At 42.7% G+C, this 18,226-nt stretch overlaps 1 protein-coding gene across 1 annotated transcript in view; it reads left to right on the top strand.

The window, feature by feature from the left end:
* Positions 1-18,226, top strand: part of Atp8b4 (ATPase phospholipid transporting 8B4 (putative)) — a 237,398-nt gene that overhangs the window by 46,683 nt on the left and 172,489 nt on the right. The window contains exon 3 of the mRNA XM_052723786.1: positions 13,433-13,495. Within this exon, the coding sequence (XP_052579746.1) occupies positions 13,468-13,495 (28 nt within the window). The 5' untranslated portion in view covers positions 13,433-13,467. The remainder of the gene's footprint in view (positions 1-13,432; positions 13,496-18,226) is intronic.

Genomic DNA, 18,226 nt, shown 5'->3' with positions numbered 1-18,226 from the left:
CAGCTTGAAAGAAAAGTCCCATTGTTCTCAGTTTATCCAGTAAGACGCTGAGACTTAAGATCCTCCAGTAGTTTGTATGGCAGCATAGTGTACACCTCAGTTATTCTCCCCGTTCCCTGCCCAGGCCTGCTGCTGATTTCCTTCTCTCTTCTGGATTGTGGTTACTGAACTTACACTATCGGCCAGTATAATGGGTTTAAAAATGGTGCAGAGGCCATGCTCAGTCTTCACTGTAAAGTGTTTCTTCTTTTAACCCTTTCAAAGAGATTGCTTCTTCCCTTAAGTTGTTCCTGGTCCTCTGTGGCATACGAGGGACAACCATGGGTCTTATATCCAGGAGTCTGTAGTTTTGGGATGTGTAAGAGGGAGGGACCGTAATTTCTGTCTACCTGGCTTGCTGGGGAGCCTTAGGTTGATGATGTTTCAGGACAGTGGAGTTGAGGCACAAGGGATCACAAGGGACTAGCTTGCTCTGGTTACAGAGTCGTGGTTAAGGATACTTGGTTCCAGTGCTTAACTGGCAAATCTGATGCAACTTCTGGGAAGCATCTGGAATGTCTTAAGGTATGTTGAGAAGGAACCACATTTCCCCCTTTAAAAATAGCCAGAGCAATAAGGTCTGAAGACATCACACATTTCACACACAGAACTTGGAGGAATCAAGCTGGAGCTGATTTAGAAGCCTCCTCCCTGAGGACCAGGTCTCATAGTAGATGAAGATGCTGTGCAAGATGCTAAGGGAGAAAACAATGAACAGTTCTGCCTAACTGTAAAGCCTAGGAACCATAAGAATGAACCAACATGGCAGGTATACCCAATGGTGCAGCAGTGGCACTTATATCTTGGACATAACAGCCATCTAATTGAACTTAAGGAACACTCAGTAGGAAGGAGTTCATATCTGGTACCGTAAACCTAGCTAACTACCCATAACTGGTGAGGTCATGGACCCTAGAGGAGAGCCTACTGATGCCACATTCCAAAACCAGCATAATTCCAAACTGCATTCTAAAAATGTATCCTTACCTCCACGACAAATGTAGCTCTCATTTCTCATCAAAAAACACTTTTTTTTTTGGTAGCAGATGGGCAGGCACCACCACAGAAATTTACAATTGGTCAAAATGCAGAGAACTGAATGTGGGGTGCCTCATCGCAACTGAGACATCCACAACACAATCATTACACCTAAGGCCCAGGGAACATCGCAGAAAAGGGGTGGAAAGATTGCAAGAGCCAGAGGACCAGGACGTCTGCTGCAAGATCGTGTCTTCTATACATGACAGGGAAGCTGTGCCTGTGAAATCTTGACAGTATGGCTGTCTAAAAAAGATCTGTGCAATGACAACAGTAGTTGACTGTGGATGAGAAAATCTCACAATCCCCCACCCCTAGATAAAGACCGATCGACAATTAATGGCTGATGAGAGATGGAGATCCTGTCTTCTCCAGGGACAAGCTCCCTGATAGGTTATCTAGTCCCAAGTGGTCAGTTCTAAAAACAAACACATAGGAACAACACTAAATAGACTCAGCAGCTTGTATTTACACACACACACACACACACACACACACACACACACACACACACACGTAACAATAATAATAATAATAATTAAGGAAGAAGAGATCATGGACTTGAGAAAGAGTGGGGGGCACAGGAGGAGCTGAAGGGGGAGAGGGAGGGGGTGAAAATGATGCAATACAGTACTTATATATGCAATTTGCAAAATTATGTAACAAAAAAAGATAGTCACAAACTATCAGGTATGGCAGCACACACTTTTAATCCCAGCACTCAGGAAGTAGAGGTAGGTGGATGTCTGTGAGCTGGAGGGCTATATGGTTGGGAATAAAAAAAAACAACAAACCACCCTCAAACCTGAAATATTGTTTTCATTTAATAAATACTTAATAAACCAGAATCTCTCAAAAATGATTCCAAACTGAAAAATTAAGATCTACGTCCTATGGAACAGAGGAAAGGGTTAACACTGGTGTCCTCTGCTTTGAAATGAAGGATATTGGGAAAGAAGTATTGCATTACACCTCAGATGTTGCTTATGCATGCTTAGCTTTCATCCCTGAGAGAGCCCAACTCACTTTGTGATGCGTTAACCCCACTGCTGGTTCTTTAATCTCTGGGAAAACAGGTGGGAACTCCAGAGATGCTTGCTTATCTTCCTCAGTCCAGGGTGGCTTGAAGTTTGGCGAGCAGACAGGTAGCTAGCTGGCGTATATTGATCACTCCTACCTTGAGTAGCTGATTTCCTCAGAGGAAGCCATCCTCCAGTCATAGTCTCCCGGGAATCCCCTTTTGTTTTAACCAGTTCTGCCTGGCTGTGGTAGCAGGCAACTGTAGGAGGAGATGCTCCTCAGAGTTCAGACTCTTTCCAAGGAGTGCTCTCGCCCCCCTCAACCTCCACCTTCCCCCGCAGCTGGGGAAGCTGCTGTCTTGAGGTGACAGCATCTTTTCCTGAAGACTGTTGATTCAGTTGCTACCCAGTAGCTTCCGGTTGTGGTGGTGGTAAGTGGTCAAGTGTTTTGCTTCTGTGAGTCGAGCTTTTCTAGGATGCCCCCAGAGAGTCAGTTTGTTTTCTGTAAGTCCTGGAGCTTTCAGTCCATCCCTGCCTTTGCGTTGGTGTGCTCACTTAGTGGAAACCTATCTGATCTGTCTGCATTGCTGGGAAAACCCTTTCTTAGGGGAGAAGGCTAGGTCCAGGTTGAGGTGAGTAGGTGGGGACCATTCTGGGGTTAAGGAGATCCAGTAGAGTTTTGCTCTGGACTAGTTGAGACATTCAAATTCCTGTTTGTTTTGTTTTTGTTTGTGTGGTTGAGGTTTAAGAAATATTGTATGTTATTTGCCTTGTCTTAAAAATAATTTTTGGGGAAATTAGTTGTGGAAAGGAGATAGGACATTCTCTTTTCTTTATGCTTGAAATTTCAGATTTTTATTCTGTGAGCATCACATCTGAAGTGTCCGATGGGAGCAGCACAAAGAACATCTTGGCTTGGGAGTGTTGGGTAGCAGGTTTCTTCTGCATAGCTCGAGGTCCTGCTTATTCTCTAATTAATTCATCCTTCAGATGTACAGTTCTCACTGGCCTGTGTTCCTGAGGCTCGAGGGATAGATTTTTCAGTGCTAGGGTTTGTTTGAAGAATAAGTTGATCCTTAAGCTGTTCTGTTCATAGACAAGAGAGCATTTCAGGTCTCAGGTTAACAGGGAGCTGTTTGAAGAAGAAAGAAACCAGTGAGAAAAGTTAATTGGGGAATTGAAGGATTTTAAGAAAAGGCTGAGGAAATAGAGGGGCTCGTGTGGGGTACAAATGCCTGTGCCCATGAACCTGCCCTTCCCTCAGATGTGGCTGCATGTCAGCCTCCACTGGAGATGAAAACTCAGAGATTTTGAGCAGCCTTTATTTACTAGTGTGTTTTATATTATTTGATATATATGAACAAATCTTTAAAAAAGAAAAGAGAGATATTTTGTGATTTGGGAGACTGCGTGTGTGTGCGAGCTTGAGCACAGGGGTGCTTTTGTTCATGTGCACAACCACATGGAAATTTTCACTAGTAGATGAGTAATACTTGAAGTAAAACATTTTCTCCTTTTCCCTCTTTCTTTCTTTCTTTCTTTCTTTCTTTCTTTCTTTCTTTCTTTCTTTCTTTCTTTTTCTTTTTCTTCCTTCCTTCCTTCCTTCCTTCCTTTCTTTTTTTTTTTTTTTCTTGAGTCAGAGTCTGTGTAGCCTCAAGTGGCCTGGAAGTTGCTATGTGGACTAAACTGGCCTTGAACTCACAGAAATCCACCTGCCCTGCCCTGTGCTGAGAATCAAGATGTAGGCCACCCTTCTTTCCTCTCCCTTCCCTTTCTTCCCACCCCTCTCTCCCTTCCTTCATTCCTTTACCCCTCCCTCCCTGCCTTCCCTTCTCCCTCCCTCCCTCCCTCCCTCCCTCCCTCCCTCCCTTCCTTCCTTCCTTCCTTCCCTCCTTCCTTCCTTCCTTCCTCCCTCTTTCCTTCTCCTCCAGTCTCAGCTTTAGAATCAATCACACGTTCCAGATACTCATGTGTGACATTGGAATTCAAAGGTGGTGCTGTTTAAGGGTTTCTCCTGGAAGCCTGGCAGAGAAAATAACTTCTGAGTTATCTTAAGTACTTTAAACGTTAATAAATACATTTGTAGGTGAATATTAGCTATTCTGAGCATGCTGTTTTTCCAGAAACACGTTTCTTCCTTATTCTGAGGCCCCTTCCCTTTCCTCTCCATTTTTACTCACCCGGCTGCCGTTTGCTGAGCGCCTCTCCCATGCTGGTCGAGAGGAGAAGGATGTAGTGGGAGATCACTTGTTCATTTCAGTGGCCCTTCCTGGACCATCTGTGCAGGCTGAATCCTCTCTTCGCTTTATCCTTGCTCTTTGATTGGCTCATTCTCAGCTGCTGACCTTTCCTTGCCCCTCTTCCCCTGGCTCTTCCTCAGTGGGACCATTCCCTCCCACAGCTTCAGCACTTGCCCATATGCTGACCCTCCTCGGTCTACACATTTGTCCCTTCTCTTGGGCTTTGAAGATGCTCAAGAGGCTGATGCAATCAGATTGGATTTATAATTTGTAATTGTCCTTTTCTAATTCTGTTTCTGCTGTTCCATGTCCTCCTCCTCCCTTGACTTCCGTCAACATAGTCAATGGCATTTCTTTTTTTTTTTTTTTTTTTTTGGTTTTTTCGAGACAGGGTTTCTCTGTGTAGCTTTGCGCCTTTCCTGGTACTCGCTTTGGAGACCAGGCTGGCCTCGAACTCACAGAGATCCGCCTGCCTCTGCCTCCCGAGTGCTGGGATTAAAGGCGTGCGCCACCACCGCCCGGCAGTCAATGGCATTTCTATCCCCTCGGTGCTCAAGTACGAAAGCCTGGAAGTCGCCCCGGCCCCTCTTTGTTCTGGGCCCCCACGTAAGATCACTGCAGAGATACTAGTGCATCGAGTTCTGCTCTCTTCTTGTCATAGCCCTCCCAGCTCTTTCTGTGTGGTCTGTGCTGTGAGAGCAATCCTTCAAGCACTTGGACTTGGGCTAGAGAGATGGATCCACTGTTAAACACTCTTGATGTTCTTGAAGAGGACGCAGATTCAGTTCCCAGTACCCACAGGACAGTTTGCAACCATCTGTAACTCCAGTTCCAGGGAATCTGTCTGACTGTCTCTTCTGGCCTCCATAGGTAACGGACACACAAGTGGTACACATACATAAATGCAGGGGAATACTCATATACAAAATTTAAAAAATTCTTAAAAATCAGTGAAAGAAATGTATATAGTGGGCTGGCACGAGGAGACATGGAGAACAGCAACAATGGGCAATGGGGCCAGAGTTTAATCATCCCAGTTTTACAGATCTCCCCTGACTCTGTTCCTGGCAGGGTCAACCACAGGTTCTTGAACACGGCAATATTGTGTCAGTTCATCTATAAAATGGGATAATGATGGCTCCTGTCTTTAGAGTTCTGGGGAGGATTGAATGAGATAATACAAGTCAAGGGCTTAGCCTAAGACCAAGTACCCAGTGAATTTTTTTTTTTTTTGTATAATGTATATCAGGTCAATGTGAAGTCTGTTTATATTGTATTAAGCATGCAGCTGGTATCAATCCGTCAACTATTAAATCTTCTTTTCCTTCTGTTGTTCACTCTCTGCCACCTCCTCTCCTCTTTCCCTCCTCTTCCAGCCCGTCCTGTCCTCTCTCTCTCTCCATGCTTGTTCTTGCCTTCCTGCTCTTCCTCTGGTCCCTTTTCCTCCAGACATGCCTCCCTGGCTTAGTCATTGTCCTTCCTCATTTCCCTCTTTCTCCACTAGTACTGGAGTCCAACTCCTCACATTTGATCCTGCTAACCCCTAACCTCCAGCACTTCTCCTTCCTTCGCCTGTGAACATGGCCCATAGCATAGCTTGGGCCGGTCATGAGAGAAGCAGAGAACTTCCTTCAGAAGTTCACAGTCCCGGGGGAGGATAAGAACAGGTGGACACACAGAAGGAGCTTGAGAATAGTGACTGCAGAGCTAAGGTAGATGAAAATTGAGATGTACGTTATATAAGAAATAAAATAATTTACTGTTAGGTCTGGTAATTAATTATATATAGTTGCTAATTAATTTATAAATTTGGCTGTGTTAGCCATCACTTCACATACACAGATGTGCACACACACACACACACACACACACACACACACACACACACATACACACACACACAGGTAGGCTTAGGTGTTTTCACTTCTGTGTTATTATACTGTGTGAAACCTACAAGCACTGTGACTGTGGATAACTGTCACTGACACTGAATGTGACATATGCATCCCCCATACTTTCCACCCTCTTCCTCACACTCAGCTGAACTCAGGCAGACCAGAAAGCCTGGTGCTCCCCTTTCTCTGGCCTCACCTCCCATGGCTAAGGTTTATTAGGATTTCTCTTGGTAGGAGTCTTAGAGTGTATCTGTCCCTCAAAGGTCTGGCACTGGGGGTCCTAGGGCCTGCCCTTCAGCTGGCAAGCAAGGCTGACTAGAGCTTGATGGTCAGGTCTCCTTCCTATGGGAGAGACGGTCTATGGGACTTTTGCTTCTCAGCTCTGGGAGCTTGGGGCCTGAAGGAGACAAGGGACAGCGAGTGAGGACGAGGGAGGCAGAAGAGAGGGCTTGTTCCTTCTCCCATCCTCCTAGTTTTCCAACTTCAGGCCTTACTGCTTCTGCAGGTGGATTTTCAAGGTTCACCTAAGCGCACACCCAGGACATAAACCACCTAAGGAGAAGAAAACCTAGGGAAAGAAACAAGTAGAGGGATTGAGGGCTTGGAAAGAAGAGAGGAGGGGACAGGAGGAAAGGAGTGGGGTGGAGAGGAGCAAGTGGGAGGGGCCCACATCTGGGGCCCTCGCTACAACAGCTGGAGGAAGCCATTATGATATCCATGTTCCGGACTCAGAGGTTGAATCTCAGAAATGTGCCTGATCAAAGCAACCCACACCTTTAGCCAATCTAGGTCAGTCAGGCAAGGGCTTACAGAGATTCACCCTAGGCTCGGTAGTCACACAATAGGAAAAGCAGGAGTCCCAGATGTCAGAGGATAAGCTTCTAACCACCCTGCCTCCTGGCCTCAAACAGCCCAACAGCCTATGGCCAGAAAAGACCTTTTGTCTTGTGGACTTTGGACAACACTTTAATAGGACACCAGAAACAAACACTAGTTCAGGGCATGGAAGATACACAGCAAGAATGGCAATTTATTTGTTTAAAACATGTAATACAACCTTCGAGAGGACCAGATGTTCACTTTAGCATAACTGGTGTGTTCTTTCCCTGTAGGCAGGTTTCTGTGGGAAAGCAATTTATGACTAGCAGGTTGCCTGGTGAGTGTGGAATTGGAGCAGGGGGAATTGTCTGTAATAACCTAATTGCTGAGTAGACGCCCATCATTAGAAGGAATTTCCAGTTTAATTCTTAGCTTAGAGCACTGAGTCACCTGTACCCAGGTGTGCCCATTTTCACATTGAGGGGAGACCTCCTCGTCGAATAGCAATATGGACAAGGCACCCTCCTTCCATGTGGATGCTCTCCTAGGTGTCTTGTTTAGTCATCATTTCAGTCAAGAAGTCCTTATTTCCTCTGTATCAGTTGGCATCTCCCTCTGACTTTGCTGTTTGCTTTTTTAGAGCAATTATTTCTGTGATCAAGATTCAAAACCTGAGCTTGAAATGGAAAAAAAGAAAAGGACTAGAAGTGCAGCTCAGGGTAAAAAAAAGCATGTGTGTCTAAGAAAGAAAATCTTTTTGGAAGTGAAACTTTGAGTTTTTTTTAATATACTTATTTAATTTTTAGATGAATGTATATGCATATAGATGTTACCTTTCTTCTCTATTTTCCTACTTATCTTTCTTTCACTCATATATGTATATATATATATATTTATCTACTGATATCAATCTTCTATCTACTATCTCTCTATCTCTTATTTATCTATTTGAGTTAGCTGTCTATATCTATGTTCTATCTATACCTATCTCTATCAATCATCTATCTATATATCATTTATTTATCAATCATATACTTATCTACTGATATCTATTGGGGTTTTATCTATATCAATCTTCTATCTATCTATTGTCTATTTATCTATAAATCATTTCTATGTTACTAGAACTTCTGTAGGAGGTAACCACTATATCGATCCTTTGTATGAGATGAAGCCATCCCACAGTAAAATATATTTTCACCATTTTCTGTGATTTAGGGTAGTTTAAAAAAGGGGGAACATTTTTATGTGACTCTCATTTACTTAAGTACTTTATAAGTGGCTGGATTTCAGAATCTCAAGGTCCTACTTCTAGAGCTAGAGTTTATTTCTCACAAACTTCTGTCCCTGATGTGTTTACTGTATTCCCCAGACTGCCAGTGATCCAAAGTTCAACAAAATGTGACCTTCTTTACTCTGACATCCATTGAGGTGGAATAAGTGCCATGCAGGGCATTTTGGAGAGTTGATGACCGTGCAAGAATGAAAAAGCCTAGGGCTGGCTTCATGGCTCAGTGGATAAAGCACTTGCTGTGTAGGCAAGGGGACATGAGTTTGGATCCTCAGAACTCAGGGAAAGCCTGGATGGTAGCATGTCCCTGTAATCGCAATGTTCCTATGGGAGGAACTAGCTAGCATGGTTGATGCAGTGATGAGTAAGAGACCCTGCGTCAATCAAAGTGTAAGGCCAGGGCCAACATCAGAGGTTGCCTTCTGACATCCACATGTGCACTGTGCAGCATTCACACTCATGTGCATGAATACACACACACACACACACACACACACACACACACACACAAACATACACACATTCTAAAAAGAGAATGAGGGTATTTCATATCTCTTGCTGGCCTCCACACTTCTGTACACCACTATCTCCTAAAGACCCTTAACCCAGATGAGGAAGAACATCTAAGAATGAGCACGTTTTGGTGAGGAATAGGAAGAGGTTAGGAATAAGAAGTGCATTATAAGAATTATAAAACAGTATTGAGAGAAATCTTATTTCTTTCAAGTTTGACAGAAATCTGTGCCACTGGCCTCAATCTTCCATAAAATACGCCCATATGACCATTGTTACAAGGAAAAGATTGGATTGGTGGAAATGGGGACTTTAAAGTGAATTCTTTCTTTTCTCATTTCAATGTTGTAGAGATTAAAAAGCCTTTGAGCAAGATTACTATTGAGGAAAAAGTTTATAGAAATCATACAGAAGTTTTTAATTCACACAGCAATGATGATGTTATACTCTGAGTTATGGAGTGGAGAATATTTCTGTAAAAGTTAAAATGTTTAAAGTTAAAAATGGATTTATTCAGTATCTTCAAAATAAATGGTTTCAACGACACTTTGGAAGGTGGTAGTGAGAAGTTGAAAGTAAAAACCTAAGAGCTGTATGAAATAAAGAAATTCTAGGAGGGATATGGCATTCTTTTAAACCTCGTTGTCCGGGAGTTTTGGAAATGAGAAGAACTTGTAGAAAGATGTAAAATAAGAGAAAAGTTGCATGGCTCTTTACCATCTTTCCTTCACAGTCCACAACTGCACTTAACTTCATCTTTAGCGCTCGTTATCAGTTAATGCTATTCTCTCAGCCCCGTCTAACAAACCAATAAGGGATTTTGGTCCCGTGAAAACAGAACACGCTGATTTAGTCCCCAGAGAGAATTTTCATGTCTTAACAAGTTGGCTTAGACTTGTTGATTAGTCTCTCTCCTCTGGCCAGATGGGGCCACCAGAAGCAGCAGATGTCATCCTCTAGGCTTTGTGTGCGCTCCCCGCTCTGACTCCTTTTTGGTGCCTATCTTGTGAAGCAAAGAAGTGACAATGAAAAAGCTGTATATCCCAACAATCGGGAGGCTGAGGCAGGAGGACAGTTGTGAGTTTGAGGCTAGTCTGGGATATACAGCAAGTGACAGGTCTTCAGGCCCTGTATCAAAAATAGACAAATAGATAAATAAATAAGGGAACAAGAAGAAAGTCCTTCATGGGTGAGGACTGCATTGGTCTATTATTTTTCCACAGAAAACACACACACACACACACACACACACACACACACACACACACACACACACATCTCTCTCTCTCTCTCTCTATATATATATATATATATACACACACACATATATATATACATATATATACATATATATGTATATGTATGTATGTATATATATATATATATATATATATATATATATATATATATATATATATATATATATATATATATATATATATATATCTCCCTTGTATCCTGTTGGAAACGGATTGGTTCTGGGGTGGAGACAGCCATTGTCTTCAGTTGTGTGCCCAACAGCGAGGCCACCAGGTTGCAACAGATAGTGCCAAGCCGTGGCTACACAGATGCCCCTGGTTAAAATCAGAAAGTCACAAAACAAAAAAGAGGCATGACTGTGGGAAAGAGGGGAGGAGGTGAGGAAGGGAGAGAGGGTGGCAGGGTGAGGAGATAAGGGAAGGTTGCGGATGAGAGTCAACTACACGCATTTATGCAGATGTCAAAGAACAAATAAGAACACTCATTCTGAGAATCTTCTTTTGACTGCAGTTCTCCATTTCCTTCTCTAAGATCTGACCACTTCTCCCTTCTTTCTCCCGCTCTTCAATTTGCTATAACACCAAATGCTCGTTCTTAGATGTTCTTCCTCGTCTGCACTAAGGGTGTTTAGGAGATGGTGATGTATAGAAGGACAGGGGTCAGCAAGAGAGCTGAAATACCCCTAAAACCCCAAGAGCCCCCAAACAGGCATGGCAGCTCGAAGATGCTCTGGGGCTTGAGTCTTAGAAGGGATAGTTACTAAAAGAGGAGGGTCTTTAACACCTGTGCGTCCATTTCTTAGGGAAACAGAAGTCATCATTCACTCATAATCAATAAACACATGGAGTAGCACTGTGGGCCAGATGCGTCAGATGTCAGGGACACAACCATGGACCAGATGAGGAGGTTCCTGTCCCCCTGGAGTTAGTGGTGAGGAGAAGACCAATATAGTAGACAAATACTGTCTAGAGTGCCATGGACTCTGAGGTGGCCATACCAGGTTTTGTGGAACACAGCCCCATCTCTGATTTCCGAGGTCACTGGAGGCCTCTTGGAGGAAGTGCCATATGAGTTGATATATGAGTTGACGGGGCTGTGGTTACATGGCTATAAATATAGGTAAGAGGGTTGGTAAAGATCCCCAAATGGAAAAAGACTAAACTGAGTAGTTCTGAAGTGCAGACATGAGAAGTGAAAAGAGGCATCGGGGCAGTGAAGGAGGGAAGGAGAAACTGAGTAAGAAACATTCACAGAGACCAGGAGGTAGAAGGTCTCAGCTGGCATGTTAAAATGTTTTCCCTAAAGCTAATGTGAGATGTTCTGGGTTTCCTAGCAGGGTCATGACATGACATGACGCCATTCCCTTTCATGAAGATGTCTGTAGTTTTGATGTGGACTCTGGCCTATAGCTTCCCAAGGCTGGTCCAAAGACAGACTTATGAGGATAAGCACAGAGGAGGAATGATCTGTGGTCAGGGAAAATGTCCAAGATGTCCCCCACTGCCTAAACAGAGATGTGGGTAGGGAATGGGCTTTGGGGGGATGGTCTGGGCAGCCTTGTAGCCGATGGCATGGAAGGTGTACAGGAGGGAACAGGGGAACTTCTAATGGGTTGTATCTGAGGTTACTCCTCCTTCAGGAGCACATGGCAGCAATAACCAGCCTTCCCTCACAGACTCATCAGTTTTGTGGTCTGGGCCCAGGAAAGTCTAGACGCCTACTGCCAGTGCCTCTTTTTGCAGACACACCCAAGGGTGATAACAGGAAGACAAATTGATGGTTTCCGGTGTTTTGGACACCAAGGGATCCATATTAGAACAGTGGGTGTTGATGGACTTCCTCTTAAATGTCTTTTCTTGTAACTGCTAAGCCAAATGCACCGCTCTTCCCTTGTTTGGTGTCTGGGTGACTGACCACACAATACTTCTTTAAGTACTCTTAGTACCTTCTGCATGTCTCTTCTCTGAGCAGAAAGCAGACACACCATTTTTCTTTCTAACCCAAAGAATGCCACGAATTCCATACGTCTGCCTGCCCTGCCATGTGTTTGCAAAGTTGCCTGTGTTCTTTTCCACGGGTTATGAATAGTGTGTGAAATCTGTGCACATTTGCTTGTGGTAAAAAGATAATGATGGCATTATTTTAATTTTGGGTAACAGCCAGGAGAAGGCCATATGTACGAATAAGTGAGTGGAAAATTTTGGGTTGTGTTTTGTTGCAGCATGGTCAACAATTCCCTGTTATATGTAGCTCCCATATTCAGGAGCAGTTACCAGCTCAGGCTGTAGGGAGGAATTATCAAGCACATTCCAGTGAAAGGCAGATGCTTGCACAGCCCCAAGAGATTCCAATTGCTAGTGTTTGGGATGAATTAGAAGAGTTGATTTAAACTTAACATCAAATCCAGTGCATATATGGGCTTATCTGGGGTTGCCATATAAAGTCTTTACTAGGAAGTTCCAAGTTTCCTTATGATGTAACATATTCGAGTCTGCTGAGAAAAATTGACAATAAGGCAAATTAACAGGAGTGAGAAAATGCTATGAACTTTGGTGGTGTCACAAACAACACTGGATCCTTCAGAATGAGGATCCAAAGAAAGATCTAGGGTGAACCATCCATTTTAATGGGCAGCTTCGGAGAAGCAGAGCGAGTCATGTGGCCCTGTGACTGGACAGAAAAGGTTTGAGCCAACAAAAGATGATGAAGGGGAGGATGCTCACATATCTATCCAGATTCTTTCTGGCTTTCATTTGTGATGTTTTTTTTCCACTGGGGTGTGGGGTGGGACCCTTTAGGAAATAGGGGATGAGGGTCTTATGACCTTTAGTTAAAAAAATACTTTGGAGAATTCCTTCACAGACAGTTCTATACAGAAATATGATTGGTGGTATTTAGGGACAGTAATTTAGCTTTTATGGCTAGATTTGAGGGAAAGGGTTGTTGGGTTCTGTGATCTGATCTTGGGAGGAGGAATTCTAACTTCTGAGTCTTCTTTGGGCTGTGGAGAGAGATGAGGGATGAGAGCTTAGAGGGCAGGAGGAGGGCAAGGAGAAAGAAGTATTGCTCCCAAAGCCTTCACTTTGAAGTATGCTTTTTCTGAACCCCAATACATTTATAATACAAACATGTATTTTTTTAATGGCACAGAATTATTATCTGGTTAGATATAAACATGTTACACTAAACTTATGGTTCTTTATTATATCAGCAACTTGTCTAAATTTGTGTAGGAAGACAGTTGAAGAGGGTGAATGTAAAGCTATTGAGCATCTTTCAAATACTAAGGTGTGTTTTTCTTTTTTAAAAAAAATGTAGGCCAGCGCTTGTGACGTGGTGAAACTCAGGGGATAATGTTCTGCAGTCAGAAGAAGCTGCCTGGTAAGGCTTGAGTTTTTCAGATTACACAAAACAGGAACTGTGATCTTATTTTATATTAGAGGCTTGATTTATTCAGAGAACACATACATTGGTTTAAGTTAATAAGGAAGCCAGAGAAAGATGATGCATTAGGGTCAGATTTGAAACACAGAACTGTCTAATTCCCTATGGGCCTATGTGGGCCATTCTTACTTAAAGTACCACAGAGAGTATTCATTTTTCATTTCATCTCTAGTCAGTAAATGACAACTACTATGTAGTTTTTATTTCAGTGGACATTCTATATTTTATTACTAAGATTTTGTTCATTTTTGACCATAGTTTTTGAAGGTAAAAGGTTGAATTTGAGTTTATTCAGTGTCTGTCTCTCCTTCTGACAACATCTCTGGCAGGTGGCTGGCTCCTGCATCTGTAGTTATCTCATGATGCATCAGCTCCCTTGTAGGACACATGGCAATGTTCAGCCTCATAATGAGCTGAATTCTGTCCCAGTGCAGTGTCTATCTGAAGGCTTTGTTTGTGCCCTCGGTAGGGGGTCTGTCGATATTCCCAATGCCAATATAAGACTCTAGACTTCCTCCTGTCCTTTGTCATTGTCATATGAAAGCCTTCACACAAATCATTGGTACCATCTTTGTAGCGTAAACACAAGGTCAAACAGCCCAAATGTGGCTGCTTGTCTTATGTTAAGACCATGGTCCAAGATCCAGGCCCGAGTCAACTAATATTTGAAATCGTTTCTATGTACACATGAATATAGACATGGAAAAGTGGGCAAAATTTTATAAATTGAAGTGAAGAGGGAGAGGCAGAAAAAGAAGGCAATGGAGGGGGTGTACGCATGCTGAGCAGGGGATTCCTGCTGAGAAGCAGCTGAATCTGATGAAAGAGGCCTGGGCCTGCTCTGCCTGTTCTTGAATCTGGCATAAAGCAATTTGTGGTTTCCTAGCCACGTCTGCAAAGTGCCATCCGCCATCTCCGTATTCCCAGACTCACTGCCAAGCCTTTGACATTAGGGAATTAGACAGTTCTGTGCTTCAGATCTGACCCTAAGGCGTCATCTTTCTCTGGCTTTGCTTCCTTATTTGTAAAATGGGGCTGGGAATAGCATGTACTTTTGAGGGTTATAGCATATTGTTTTGAGAATTCCTGAAATAGTGTCTGTGAAATACTTTAGGTTGAATCTAGCTTTTTAACAAATAATCAATAAACATCAGCTTTTGTCATTATTGTTATAGTAGGCTTTAAGTGTCCAGTCATGAATCTATTTGAATAGAAAACAAAATGCCAGGGGCTTAATCTAAAAGTTTTATTTGTAATTTGTATAATCCAGTCCAGGTATACCAGAAGGATGAATTTTCTGTGAAGCTATAGTAGCCATAGAGGGAAAAAAGTTTCCAGTAAATTGAATTTTCCAACTCCTTGGACCTGATGAACATATTTATATTGACTTATGAAAGAGGAAAACAAACCCCAAACCCTTTAGCATTTGTCTGAATCCTCTAACTTCATTTCCAAGCTCTTTTGTCAATACACACACACAGACACACACACAGACACACACACAGACACACACACACACACACACACGCATGCGCATAATATTGTGGGAAGATTTTTTTTCTCTTCAATTTTCTGTTTAAATATCTACAAACCCCAGAAGCTGCAGGTCAGCAGGAATCCCTGCTCAGGGTGCATTTCTCAGTTGTATCAGGATGTGCTCTTGGAGTCAGATCAGAAAGTCTGGAGGCTGGACCCATAGCTTTAAAGCTCTCCAATCATCGTCCTTCTCTGTCTTTAGTGAATTGCTCTGGCTTCCAACTGACCAGATTTTGATGAATTAAAGAAAGAAAATTAAGGAAGGGAAAGGCCTACACTATTGATTTAGCTTGAAGGAGCATTCTGAAAAATTTGACTCCCCCTGCAGAAAAATTAATAACAATCTCACACCCAAAATGATACTTCATGTTTGGAGACTTTCTTTCGTATTTGGATGCATTCCAAGCTTACTTAAGAACTCAGCCTATGCCATCAAGGTTTCACGAAAGGGACCCCAAGTTCTCTGTGGTATGTCATTGTTTAATGACTTTGGGAGCATACAACTAAGTGTCTGAATGTTGTCTTCAAAACCACATTGGCCAAAGGAAAAATATGCAGGGTAGGTAATTGAGGGACAGTTGTATTTATTAATTCTGCACTCACTCATGGGTCCTAGGAGGACCTCCTACTTCCCCCTCTTGCTATTGGTCTGGATACAGAGTTCCTGCTCTCATTAAGTAGTGAACAACACTAAGTGATTAAGATCCTCTCACAGACAAACTGATTAAACAAAGAGGCATAAGTGACTTGCGCTCTTTTCCTGACCAGAAGTGAGAGAGAGCGAATTTGTAATTTATTGTGCATTATGATGGAAAAGAGCCCAGATTAGGAAGAAGTAAGCATTGCCTTCCAGGACCTGGAGCAGAGTCGATGATCATTCGCCAATTTTCACTGGAAATGTTCAGAGAATGACTTCAAGACTCTCTCGGGAAGTAATGCAAGCATTTGGAGGATTCTCCCCCTTCACCTATTTTGACTTTAGTTTTTTATTTTTAAAAGACTTTTTTTGTATGCATTTTTATTGTTTGAAAATTTCATACATGCATATAAATTTCATGACACTTTTCTGTGTAAAAAGTGCTTCCAGCACATTTTCTAGTTAAATGATCACCACACAAAGTGTTGGTACTCTTCTGAGGAGTCACAGCTAAGGAGACAGGCTCTTAACTGAAGTGCTCCTGGGCAGCTGTGGGACTTAGCCCTTGCCTCAGCATCTCACCTCTTCCCGTCTGGGGGCTTTTCTTTTCTTTTTAAATCTAACTCATTTTATGGGACCTAAAATCTTGTGTATAGGAAATAGTATCTTGATTGTAGTGAAATACTCTCAGCAAATAGTGTTTTAGAAGTTCCTCTCCCCTTCTACATTTGTGTCTTAAGTGATTTGACAATGCTTTCGGATGTATTGAATGTGTGTTGTCCCACTCCCAAGCACAGTGAGTTTCTTTCTTTCTTTTCTTTTTTGCTTTTCCAGACAGGGTTTCTCTGTGTAGCCCTAGCTGTCCTGGAACTAGCTCTGTAGACCAGGTTGTCCTTGAACTCACAAAGATCCTCCTGCCTCTGCCTTCCAAGTGCTGGGATTAAATGTGTGTTCCATCATCGCCTGACAGTTTTTTTTTTGAAGTTTTAAACTAAAAGTGGATTTAGTAAATCATTAGCCCCACCAGATAATTACTTTTGGGGGGTAGGGTAGGACTGGGGACTATAAGCTAATCATCCTTAAACAAGGTAAAACACACCCACAATTCTCACTGTTCTAAGTGACCACTTCCTTATTTGGTCACTGTGGAGAAAGTAGCAAGCACTGGGCAGAGACAAGTGTTTTTCCAGCACTTCATTGATGATCTACTTGTTTGAGCAAAACATCAAATATTATTGGCCTTTGCAAATGGGGGGGGGTGTGAAGGTTGTTTTTTCTTATTTTAAAGATTTATTTAATTTTATCATACATACACACATATGTTTTTTTTGTGTGTGTGCATGTATGTCTGTGTACCACATGCATGGTGCCTGTAGGGACCAGAAGAGGGCATTAGATCCCCTGTAACTGGAGTTAAGACAGTTGTAAGCTGCCACATGGGTGCTGGGAATCAAACTCTGGTCGTCTGCAAGAGCAGTCAGTGCTCCTAACTGGGGAGACAACTTTCCTGCCCCAGAGTGGAGGCTATTTTTGTCATCTACATGGAGTAGGATATTGAAGGCATCACCTAATTTTATATTCTGAAGTGGGCTCAGAACCAGGTCTAAGAGAATTCTTCCTTTTTTTGTGGTACTTCCTGGAATCACCAAGGTGCTTAAAGTTGATGTCCTGTCCAGTCACATGTCTCTGCTGGTCTCCTAAGCTGCCACAAAACATGTGAACCCAATTACCAACTTGACTTGTGTCTTGCGAGTCTTACATTCAACCAGGAACATGGCAGAGTGACTCACTAGCTGTTTTCTAGGTCAATTTCAATCTTGTGGTCACATAGCATTTAGCACAAATGAGGTTGAGAAAAAAATAATTAGGATGATTGTTTGAAGGAGACTCAGCTCACTTATTCACCTGAGTACCCTAAATCACATTTTTTGATTTAGTTGGATGAGCAGAAAATGGGGACAAAAGCCCTCTGGGTTGTGTTTGGGATGATATCCTCTGAGTTGTTGAGAAACACATCTCCAGAAGCTTTACCCCTCATGTATTTATGTCAAACAATGAATTCTTTATAAGGCCTTCTTAGAAAATTAATGTCTGAGCCAAGAGCTATTGATATTTTGCTTTTCACGAGAAGTGTGTTTTTTGGTTGTTGTTATTTAACAGATGGTAAGATAAAAATCAATAGTGGGGCTGGGGAGACGGCTCAGTGGGGAAAGGTGCTTGCAGCACAGGCCTGGTGACCTGGGTTTGATCCCTGGAACCCACGTAAGCCTAGACAGAGAGAACTGACTCCACAAAGTTGTCCTGTGGCTTCCTCACGCACACTGTGGCATGTACACACACACACACACACACACACACACACACACACACACACACACACACATACACACACACACACTCATGCACATGCACACACACATACACATGTGCACACACATACTCACGCACACACACATACACACACGCACACACACACCACATACACAATAATAAAT

This window comes from Peromyscus californicus, unplaced genomic scaffold (assembly GCF_007827085.1).
Source record: "Peromyscus californicus insignis strain IS unplaced genomic scaffold, ASM782708v3 Scaffold_7__1_contigs__length_154581171, whole genome shotgun sequence".
Lineage (NCBI taxonomy): Eukaryota > Metazoa > Chordata > Mammalia > Rodentia > Cricetidae > Peromyscus > Peromyscus californicus.
This window is presented reverse-complemented; position numbering and strand designations above follow the sequence as displayed.